This window comes from Nanorana parkeri, unplaced genomic scaffold (genome assembly GCF_000935625.1).
Source record: "Nanorana parkeri isolate BGI_ZX_2015 unplaced genomic scaffold, ASM93562v1 scaffold156, whole genome shotgun sequence".
NCBI classification, from domain to species: domain Eukaryota; kingdom Metazoa; phylum Chordata; class Amphibia; order Anura; family Dicroglossidae; genus Nanorana; species Nanorana parkeri.
Window position 1 is genome coordinate 118,711 of NW_017306424.1, and position 12,353 is coordinate 131,063.

At 41.3% G+C, this 12,353-nt stretch overlaps 1 protein-coding gene across 1 annotated transcript in view; it reads left to right on the forward strand.

Annotated features, from left to right (window-relative positions):
• C9 (complement C9) overlaps positions 1-9,325 on the forward strand; it is a 37,399-nt gene extending 28,074 nt beyond the window's left edge. The window contains exons 10-13 of the mRNA XM_018554386.1: positions 2,274-2,348; positions 6,337-6,512; positions 7,761-7,989; positions 9,044-9,325. Of these exons, the coding sequence (XP_018409888.1) occupies positions 2,274-2,348; positions 6,337-6,512; positions 7,761-7,989; positions 9,044-9,201 (638 nt within the window). The 3' untranslated portion in view covers positions 9,202-9,325. The remainder of the gene's footprint in view (positions 1-2,273; positions 2,349-6,336; positions 6,513-7,760; positions 7,990-9,043) is intronic.
• The last annotated feature ends 3,028 nt before the right edge of the window (positions 9,326-12,353 follow it).

Here is a 12,353-nt window from a genome sequence, read left to right on the forward strand (position 1 = left end):
AGGTGTTTTTTTTTAACTACCGCTGAATGAACCTTGCGATAATCGGGGCATGATGGGGCCGTTGTACGAAAATCGTACGACTATTCGATCATCGGACGAAAAGTTTTGTCCGATAATCGTAAGGTGCATGGGCACCTTTACTTAGAAAAAGCAGTGGTAGCAGCCAGGTTATCCCATCACAGCTCTTGTGGTTGACGGTGAGCAGTGCAGGGCAGCTCTTATTAATAAAGACATCTTCTGGAGGTTCCATTGTGCCTACATATCCAACTGTCCACTAATGTGGACAGCTAGTTTAACAAAGATTTGTTGGTTGTGTGCAAAGTGCAGACCCATACAGGAACCAATCAGAATTCATAATTTACTGACTTTAAAGTGAAATTTAACTGGCTGATACTATATAGCATGTTGCATCATTGTTGTTTCCATGGCCATGTTTTTGTACTTGTAAATCTATTTGTTGTTCTTAAAGGAGAACTATGAGATGAGTGATTTCCACTCACCTCATAGTTCTAAGCCGACCTGTGACAATGAGACTGTCACAGGTCGGCTCAGTAGATCGGGAGGTGAGGGAACACATACCGGGTTCCCTCACCTCTCGATCCTGTCACGGCTCACCTAAACTGTGGCCACCCTTTTGTTTATTTTGTTTAGGATAGGGAGGACCTTGCTTTTGATATGCTCCAAAGACCCTTGCAATAGACTACACTCACACTTTTCAGAATTAATACCTGTAATTAATAAAAAAATAAATACATACATAAATTATATTAGACCAAAATGAGGGACAGCTGAGGAAAGAGGGACAGGGGACTTTGGTTCTAAAAGAGGGACAGTCCCTCAAAATCAGGAACGGTTGGGAACTATGACTGCGTGGTTGATGATTTTATTGGAGGATCTGATGACACTGGGTATCTGACCACACAATGCCTTAACAAGTATGCTCAGCTAATATTATAATGTCTGTTTGTACAATGATCCTGCTGAAGAACAATCCTACAGCTACCCCCTATTCTATCGGCTATCTAAAGTCAACTGTCACCGTAGGAATGGCGACACAGATTACGGCACCACAGGAAGAACCTATATTCAATATATATACTATGCCAATTGTTAATAGGCTGCAACTTGCTTTACTTTTGTATTTTAAAGCAAAACTCTGGTTAAAAATTGTATTAACCCTTGAAGTGGGGCTACCCCCGCACTGCAAGGGTTAACTGCTTGTTAAAAAAGTTCTACTCACCTGATGCTCGGAGCCACTTTGCTCTTAGATCGGTCTCCGGAGCCTCTCTCCCCTTCCTCTGCAGTGGTCTAGGGATCCTCAAGTCATCACATTCAATACAGTGTATAGGACATGAGGACACCATGGGACATACCATCACTGCAGGAGAAATGGAGTTCGGTTGGAGGGAGGGCTGTGACCTCTGTCCAGCTCGGAAGTTCAGGTGATGATTACTTTGTTATTTTTAAGGCCCGGTGCAGACCTACGCGATCCGGGATTGCGCACCCCGGAATCGTGTGGTCCTGCACAATGCAGACCGCGATTGCCGCACGGCCCCATTGTTGTCAATGGGGTGACGGCCTCCCTGCAATCGCAGAAAAAATGTACATGTATCTTTTTTTTTTCGATACATGACGCGCGGCTGTTTTATCGTGTTCAGAAGCACGGGCGGAATAGCAGCGGGAAACCGCACGACCCACCCAGCGTGGCTGGAGTGCCATTAGCAAATAATGGCACCCACAGCGCGATCGGTGCACACCTAGGCGACTCCTGACTGCACTGCAATCCGCGTGGAATCGTGCACGATTGCCGCATGGTGAGGTGTCGCCTAGGTGTGCACCGGCCCTCCCTAGGCAAAATCAAGCAGTTAACCGTTGCAGTGCTAGGGCAGCCTCACTGCAAGGGTTAAGAAAAAATTTAACTAGAGTTGTTCTTTAAACAATAAAGTCAAAACCTTTTGCCAGCATTAAATAGACGTCAATCAGATAAGTGTGTATAACCCAGTCATTGGGTTTGCTTGTAAAGTCATTTTCAAATTAGCAATGTGTCAAATGATTTTTTTCTATGGGTGCAGATTTTTTTATTTATCATTTTTATCAGTTGAACTCGATGGAAAAGTGTCTTTTTCAGCATATGTTACTTTGTAACTATCGTTAAGGAATATACAAATTACATGTATTATATGTAATAAAAATAACAACCAAAGTGATTAAGAGGAGACTTTCATTGGCCAGCTTTAGCCTTCTATCCAGTAATGTATTTTTTTCCATCGCAGATATCACCACAGCAGAAGTAGAAGAATGTCTGGGATACAATCTAGGCTTAACGGTGGATGGACCTGGACTGGAAGGCAAAGTCCGATATTACTGTTGCTATTATGCTGATATTTTCATGATCAGACTTTGACATTGGAATATGTTGTTGCTAATCTTTTTTATTTCTAGTGGTAGGCAACCTCAGCACTTGACAAATCCCATCATGCCTCTGCCACTGAGAGTCATATCGGTGGCTGTCAGAGTCTTGCAATGCCTCATGGGACTTGTAGTTACCGAAGAGCCGGGGGTGCAAGGTTGCCTACCCTTATTTTATTTTATATACAGAATTGTCAATGATAAGCTAGCACAAGACAAGAGGGCACTTAGTACGTGGGAAACTAGTTAAATTCCAATAATGACTGACCTTACTATTTTGTCCCAAGGAAAGAAACTCTAAATCTAAAACAATGAAACAATAAATACTTATCACTGGTACCCCAATTAATAACATATATAGATAGCACATTTGTCCCGGTGTCCTGTAAATATTACCTACAATATTGGCTACAATATATTAAATCATGGACTCTATGGAGTGCCGACTTGTCTATACATAAACTGCGTGCTTTGTGGAATAATAGCCCTTTATGAATGTTTGGGCAATATATACAGGACCCTGGGACAAATGTGTTATATATGGGTTATGAATTGGAGTACCAGCATCAGAAGTATTCATTGTTTCATTGTTTTAGATTAGGGTTTTCATAAAAAAATGGGTTTATATTTAATTTATGTGTGTTTATAAGGATGATGGTTTTGGTATTTATATATTTAAGTATTGAACGACATCAAAATATTTTGAGATATAGTTTGGTTTGATGCCATTTTGTCCGGGGTATCTCCAGTTTGGAGGGCTACAGGTATTACTAGAATTCTCAATGATCCCTCTAGTAGTCATCTGTATATCAAAGAATGTGACTAGCACTCCCTATTGACTCTTTCACTGCCGCCAACATAACTATTACTTGGCAGCAGCACAGGCATGTAAATAAACTCCTGCCCACTATAACAGCCGGGAGATGGCTTTCCTGTTTAGTCCCGGATGCCGGCTTTTTTGTAGAAATTATTCAGGTGGCTGTAAAGCTGTCCTGTCACTCCTACACTGCTGGGAACAGTCTGTGCTTGATCACCTTTAACAGATCCCTGATGTATCCACAAAGAGAACCTGTCACCTGCGCTATGTTATAACATAGAGGGCTTAGTAGCAGTGACGTGCGGTACCTCTGGTTCCGGGTGAGGCATTCCCCAGCCTCGCCCCCAGCACGTCCCGCCCTGCCCGCCAAAGCACGACCCCCAACCTAGTGTGACGGAGGAAGGGAGGAGGCAGGGAGGAGCCTGCCTGTCCCTCACTTGCTCGTCACTGTTGAGGCATCGAGATCGATGGCCTCAGTGTTTTTTATTTTCTTTTTTTGATTGGAAAGCTTGGACCAATGGCGCTTTGCCATTGGTCCAAGCCATCCACAGAGCTCACGCCTCTAACAAAGAGTAGAGGCTGTGACAGCTCTTGCCTCAATAGTTAGGTTACACAAGCAGTAGGGAAGCCCGCTGCTGTGTAACCTAACTACCTGTCAAAAGCCGGATGCACAATGTCCAAACAAGCACCAAGAACTCACCGCTCCAATTCCACTTCTGACTGTCGGTTAATGTGTATGCCGGGTGCAGGCTACAGTGTGCTCCCACTCCTTTAACAAATCAGCTGCATAAAGACTGGTATCCATAAAAGTCCAGCTTTATTGTAATAATTTCCAGATAAAAATCCCAAATCAAATGTAGTACAGCAAATACATCACCATGGTGTCTCTCCCAAACCAGCGCCTCACACGCGTTTCACCACCTGGTCTTAATCAATGGTTTTTCACTGTTTCACGGATAGGCACAGTTCTCTGACTTATCATGTTTTGTATCTGTTTACTCGACACAACTTCATCTTTTATATTTTACAAAAATATTAGATAATATATTGTGTTCTGTGTGCATCAGAATTATTCTGAGTGTATTTGGTTAAAAAAAAAATTGGACTGACAGAAGCGCAGTTATCGGGTGAAATGAAAATTTGCATCTGCTACAATTTTATTCTACAGGGTCCCTGCTGTCAGGAATTATATAATGATTTGGGGGTTTTTGTTGGAAAGCTGCTGCACATATGATGCGTACCGTGTTGCTGGACACATGGCTGAGCCCTTCTTGTTTTATTGGAAACAGTAACAGGAAATGACATCATAACCATGTAGTTGCTCTACGAAGAACATTACATTAACCAAGCATTAAACACCACCACCTAGTGGCAGAACTAATAATCACAGTATAATATGTGAGAATGTTTGTTGCGCCTATGTCTGTGTAAACAACATGCTAAGAGTTTTAAGTATCTTCGGGCCTAAAATGTGCATTTTAAGTTGTGTGCAAAAAAATTAAAGAAAATAAAAAATGGTTTCAGTCGTGAAAGGGTTATTGACTGTTGGGATAAGCTAATTTTACTTTGTAATTCATATGCATACCTCCCAACTTTCTGAGATGAGAAAGGGAGACACCTTTTAGCAGCAAGTATGTAGGCAAAGGACATTCCCCTGCTACATCCCCATCTATGGAGGCTATACAGAACTAAAACACAAAAAATTATAGGTTAAACCTTTTATCTTTTTTTTAACACTACGTTTTCGTTATCTTGGCATTTAAAAAAACGAAAGGAATAATTCAGAGTCTGGATGGAGTAATTAGTATAGTTTTAGGGTATATTCATTAGTGTGTTATGACAACTCACCAGCTTTATGTGTGGTGTGTTGCGGTGCCAGTTATTCTGAATGGCATCCCAATGCATCACAGCGCAGCACAACATGCATACTGTGTGTTATGTGTGCTGCATACTGTGTGTTATGTGTGCTGCGTTGCTAAAAAAAAAGGGTAATGTAAGGGTTTTTTTCATCTCTTGTGGTGCCTTGGCAACCTATTCATAATGAATGGGTTTCCTTAATGCAATGCAAAATAAAGTGTGCACCGCAATGGAACGCTTACATTGATATAAAAGTAAAACTAAACTCAGTAGTTAAATCCTAAAAATGAATTCAAGTACCCTAAGTATTAACAACAATGTATCTTATTTGTGTATCACTCGGCTGTCGCTGCAAATCATCTCTGGATTGGTGCTGACACTGTCCTTCCTTCTGGAGGGTCGCCACTTTTGTTCCCCGTGGTCCCTGTGTGTGTTGGAAAGTAGTCACCACTCCAAGCTCGCTCCTGTGATGGACTACAAACTCAATACAAATTAGTAAACTATACATGAGATTGTAGTCCATCATGGGAGTGAGCTTGGAGCGGTGACTACTTTACAACACACACAGGAGCCATGGGGAACAAAAGTAGCCACCCTCCAAAAGGAAGGACAGTGTCAGCACCAATTCAGAGATGATTTGAGGATCTATAGCCAAGTGATACACAAATAAGATATGTTTCTGTTAATAGTTAAGATACATGAATGCATTTTTGAGATTTACCTCCTGAGTTTAGTGTCACTTAAAGTCAAAAAATTTTAAGCTATTTCAAATGCTGATTAATCCCTTACAATGGATGCTGCTTCTTGACGTTAAACAAGAAGAATACTTTTCTTGGGAATGTGTATTTGTTTGATCTGTATTCATGTATTCATTACTGAAAAGGTTTGAGAGTTTTATTCTACTTTAGGGGTGAATGAGTTCTAACACTTTTTGTAGTAAATAATATATTTCTAGTAGACGTCTATACAACAGATTTAAAAAAAAAGGACATCTGAGGAGGAAAGAGGGACAGAAAGATTTAGTCCCTCCAAATAAGTGAAAGTTGGAAGCTATGCATTTGGGTAAACCCCCCTCCATCCAGGTGCATTTGATTAGGAAGCAGTGGAATAGCTAGGATAGCTTATTGCTTATCAGCGCTAGCAGCTACAAGTGGTTGCAGAATGACCTCTGTTGTCTTATTGCAGCACCTACTCCAGTGCCGCCAAGATGCTATGTGATATTGTCTTACCGAACCCTCTTTGTACTTTTGCAGGCGCACCAGGTAAATCCGGTATCATTGACAAAATAATTTCTTTCGTTGAGGGAGGCACACCAGCTTTTGCCGCAAAACTTAATGCTAAACTCCAGCATGATGAAAAAATCGACATAGATGATTTTGTGGCTTGGGCTGCTTCCTTAGGAGACAATCCTGTGGTCTTGAAGCCGAAGGTTAGTTTTTTTTGTCATATTTCTGTCTTCAGTGTCACAGTGGACTTCTGCTTGCTCCAAAATGGTGCAGCAATTAGTGCTATGTGTTAATGGAAGGGTTATTTTTTGTCTTCTGCCACCTCCTGCTCAGCCTGTATTTTATGCAAGTTTGTTAACTCTTAATAAAAAGTTTTGTAAGTCTGCAAGTCATATAGCAAGTCATCAGGCTTGTCAGTGTGACTGCTACCCTTGGTTTTCTTGTTGCACCCTGTACGTGACATTAGATTCTCCTGCCTGCAACCTTGAGGAACACGTGAGTGTGCCAGCTGATGTCTTGCGCAATGGTGTAGGAATAGGTTGCAGTAGCTCTAGCAAAGACTGGGGCCCTCTTTCATGTGGCTGACCCCCTTTACTACCATCTCCTTAGCAGCACTTACTAAGGAAGCAGATAGATGCCGATCATATAGTCCACAACAGAGCTCAGCAGGAACATTTTGAGAGGCCAGAACAAAGAACATGATCCCCCTTTTCTTAGGCAAATTAAATGACCATGCATGGTACCCGAATGGTTACACTAAAATCTATGCCTTCCTTCAGCATCTTCATCTCTGCCATATAAGATCTGAGAGTACCTCTTCTCTTGGTGTGCTGTGCCGCAAGGGAATCTTTGCCTTGTTCTGGAGGCTATTTTATTTTGGACATTACATACACTTAGGCTCCCTGACCTCATGCGGCTTGGAACAGCTGTACCCCCTGTAGTTTTATAGGAACATATACACTGAGTGGCCAGATTATTATGACCACCCCATCAGTACTTTGTTGGGCCACGAGATGACTTCATTGGGCCACAAGATGACTCCACGAGATATTGAAAGGTGATGCGAGGAATCTGACACTGCACTGTTGCCCTTCTGTTGTCTTGTACCAGTCTTGCCACTCTCCGTTCTGCCCTAACATTGACTAGTCGCTGACGGCCACAATTCGCACGTTCAGACCCAGATTTTCAGCTGACAGTCCAGTCTTTAAACACTTTAACAACAGCTGCTCTTGAACATTTAACAAATTCTGCTGTTTTACTGATACTCACTCCATGGCTCCGAAATTACAGCTAATTATAGCTAATTTTCCTACAAACGTCAGGTGGTCATAATAATCTGGCCACTCAGTGTATACAAATATATAGAAAGCATTGCAAACATGTGTTTTAACATGTTTTTGTATGTGTTATTATTACTATTATTGTTTTTATAATGGTTTTTTTCTCTACAGACATCACCAATTTATACTTTGATCCCCATTGACATGAAGGAGGCTTACACCAAGAAGCAACACTTGGAAAAAGCCATTCATGACTACATTGAGGAATACAGCACATGCAAATGTCAGCCATGCAGGAATGGCGGTACTTTGCTTGTGGTAGACGGTGAATGTTGGTGCAAGTGTCCTGACCGATTTACAGGTGTGGCCTGCCAGACATCAAAGTCTGCCCTATATGAGAGTAAGTAAGCTGAAAACTGAACAGTTTTTGATCTTCACAGTAAAAATACTCTTGCTTTTACTATCCATAAACTGACAGTTTGTTGAATCAGAAATTCCAGATTATAGGTTTAACTAGATGAACCTGTGTTTTTTTTTTCAACCTTACAAATTATTTTAAAAAAAAGATATAGAAAAAATGCTAGCATTCAGTTTTTTACATAGAAGAGACTTTTTCACATGCACAGTGCACTCCACTACCAGCATCTGTCAAATGCTAAAGTGTGAAGTCTATAGGCAAGGTGGTGAGACCACATCCTGCATTTGCGGGTGTTGCATCATAAAGGAGGAAGATGTCGGTAGCCTGAGAAGCTTTTAAGAGCACGACATTGCTGGCTATGGAGTGGTGGGAAAGCACATCGCTGGAACAGGGCAAACTCAGAGGTGAAATAGCCAGTATACACATTATTACAACTGTCTTCTTATTCCCACCCACGGGTTAAATGGTAAGTGTGTCAATAAAATCTTCCATAACACTGCTAGTGCTGTCAACATGGGCTAAATGAGAGGGTGGGTTCCCGCATCCGTGGTAAACAGTGTAGATGAAGGAATCTCCTCTCCCAGCTGTTGTATTTAGCATCCAGTGGGATCCACAATTGATGAATACCCAACAATTCTCCACCCAGCACCCTGCTTGTGTGGTCCCTTTAGGGCCACCTATCAGCCAAAATGTGAGCAGTGCATGGCCACCATTAGAGTTAAAGAAGCTACCCTTTCAATACAGGTGGATCAAACCTCTCCCCCTTGCTCTTTCCATTCCAAATATATTCCCCACTAGTACCATGAGATTAGCCGGCAATCTACCCCACCAGCCTATGTCAGCTCCGGCATCTTCACTCTTCTCCTCGGAGCTTCAGTGTACCCCCCCAACCCTCACCCCCATCCCAGCCAGCTTTTCTCTATAGGCCCTAACTGAAGCGTAATCTGCAAAAAAATTGAATATTCAATTTAACTTGTAACATTCCGTTCAGAAATTCCCAACTTCTTTTATTGACTGATTATAACTGTTTTCACAGAACCCTCTACAGCCATCGATGGACACTGGAGCTGCTGGAGTGACTCTTCTTCCTGTGTAAAAGAAGAGAAGAACCAAACACGTCAGTGCAATAACCCAGGCCCTCAGAATGGCGGTAAGACGTGTGGTGGAGACAGCAGCAGGAAAATATTGTGCTGAGCTGAAGAAGAAGACATGTTATGAAAGAAATTGTATCATTGTCTGTCTGTAGTGATCATCTCATTGTATATGTAGTATCTGTGTAACATAACAAGGAAGAAGGAAAGTAAATGCATAGCTAACCTTGTACTTTTGTAAGTACTGAGCAAACAATAAAAAGGCACTGACATACACTGATGTTGTGTAATTGTTCACCAAATGCTGAAAAAAAAATCAGAATGTATTGATTTCCTGTTAAATGGGTAGGAAGCAAGGAATGTCTAAGCTGCTGTGCAGGCCGGCAATAAAGTCAATATGTTGTTTGCACTGTATTGGCACAGCACAGGCTCACTTTACAAAAATTGGCACCTTTATCAGCTCAGAACAGAAAATACAGCACCCGGAATCTAAGGCTGAATCCCCAGCAGAGTAAACATGGTTGTAGTGTGAGGAGGTAAATTACTCCACCCAGGTTCCCAACAGGATATCTCCAGATTAGGAGGCCAGGCCATTCTATTCTCACTATTGATGTCACGGGGTGTCAAGTGAATGGAAAGTAGAGAAAGTGACAATGCAGTTCCAGTCAGTTGGCCTTCCACCTTCATGGCCTAACCTAGCTGACCCTTTTTATAACATGTATGAATTGTAGATGGTGCCATCTTATCAGGTAAGAAAACAATGGTTGTTTGCTCAGGGTACATCAACACCCTGGAAGTGGATTACAGTTCAGCTGGGTTTTAGCTTTAGCTAGGACTGGCACAATTATTAGAAAGTCCAACTTTGGACACCCAACAGCAAGGAACTTGATGTAAAAAAGTTTGGCGAAACATGTCAGAGCCTGTGGATCTTGTCATGCTTGTGGCATTAGAGAATGAATCTGTGCTTATGGGTAGTCTTAGAGAACCAATGGATATTGTTACAGCTGCTGCACTATAGACACTGTGGTCCGGCTGGTAGATAATAATAAGTATGCAGTGCTATGGGTCCAGATAGTAACTAGTTAAATGGGTCTAATCTGAAGGGATATTTGATAAGACAATAACCGCTAATTGTGCATGAATATAAATAAACAGACCTCTTTTGATCTAAATTGTGCAAAAATTGCAATTAGTGCATATAAATACAAATAAATATATAAATCATGAAGTCATGTGCTAAAGGTATAAGCCATTACCCCAATATAAACTGTAAATCACTACTGATCAAAATTGTGCAAACGTGCAAAAAGTGCAAAATCGTGCAATAAATATATATATATACATACAAATATAAGTGCAAAAATATAAATTCATGAACTTTTAGTGCATGAAGTGAAAACATTCCTCATAGAGAATATATAAGTTCATAAAAGTCCAGAAACTTATATCATATCCAGTGTGGTTAATCCGTAATAGATGAGGGAAAATAGGTAATAATATATTCAACGTGTGTGGAAAAAGAATCCCAAAAGTGCTTGATGATCTTTCCAAAGAGCGTATTTGCGCCCACGCCAACACCCCCTCAGGAGTGCACACTCACCGCAATTTTGTTGTATATTAACCATAGGAAGCTCACTGATAGACCACGATGTCCCAGCGTCTGTTTTATAAGCTCTCACAGCGATGTCCCATAAATCGATAGATTGCCATAATTATAAAAAGAAAAAACTCCTCATTGTATAGTATATGGAGACCATTTATTAAGATAGATATAAAAACTCACATTTTAAAAATGACATAACCGGCCGGTCAGATTCAGCAAACAGAGAGCCTGCACTTCCGTGTTTAGCGTGGCTATAGCAGGCTATAATAAGAAAGTGTGTGGTATGACCAGATAGACCTGCCATCCCCCTGAAGACGTCTCCCATGACGAAACGCGTCAGGCGTGCCTATCCGATACGATACCACTGCTCTGGTCTGGATATAATCCAGACAAGGTGTGAACAAGCCCTAATAGTGTGACAATCAACTCAGGAGTTAAATCTTAAAAATGCATTTAAGTTTCCTTTTACCACAAATGTATCTTATTTGTGTGTCACTCGGCTGTAGATCCTCAAATCATCTCTGAATTGGTGCTGACACTGTCCTTCCTTCTGGAGGGTGGCTACTTTTGTTCCCCATGGTCCCTGTGTATGTTGTAAAGTAACCACCGCTCCAAGCTCACACCTCTGATGGACTATAATCTCAATACAAATTAGTAAACTAAAGATAAGATTGTAACCCATGACAGGAGCGAGCTTGGAGAAGCCCCCCGCCAGAAGGAAGGACAGTGTCAGCACCAATTCAGAGATGATTGGAGGATCTACAGCCGAGTGATACACAAATAAGATACATTTTTGTTCATAGTTAGGGGACTTGAATGCATTTTTAAGATTTAACTCCTGAGTTTAGTGTCACTTTAAGGAAGTTGTCCATGTGCAAATGCTCATCTGGTTGCTTCGGATATAATTTACAAGTAATGAGACAATTAAAATAGAAGGACTCCCCAGACACGTTTTACAGTCCGCAATCCGTGAATAGATGGATCATTGGATCAAACTGTGTATCCTGCACAGATTAGGAAACCTGGTAACATACAAAGGTAAACATTGCACAGAGACCTTCTGTACGGAGTGCTCTGTTTACTGTTGGCTATTCCAGTAAATGTTATTGACTGGGCTTTTCCTGTGGACCTGTGAATTAACCCTTTAAACACCGCCAAGCATACAGTAAGTTTATCATCAGTTTTTGCAAAATTGTGAAAATTAAAGGTACATATTAGATATATATTTAGATATACAATTAGATATTCTAATTATTCGAGTTTCACCTGTATCTGAATGTCCGAATAGCAGAAATGACGAATGAAAACGAATCCGAATTTCTGAAAACTGAAATTTCGGACGAAACGCTGGTCTGTACGAATTTTCGCTTGTGGACAAATTTTCGTTGCAGCAAAGTGACATAAAAAGAAGTTTTCTTTTTTTTACAGTCTGCAGAAGAGAAAAAAAAAAAAGCGTGTGATCCCCCCTCCCAAATTGATACCAGACCTTTTAGGTCTGGTAGGAATGTTATGAGGGACCCCTCAAGTAAAAAAAAATGCGTGGGATTCCCCCCAAAATCCATACCAGGCCCTTTAGGTCTTTAGGGCTGGTAGGAATTTCTAGGGGGAACCCCACCCACAAAAAATGGGGGGGGGGTTAAAGTGGTGCCTCC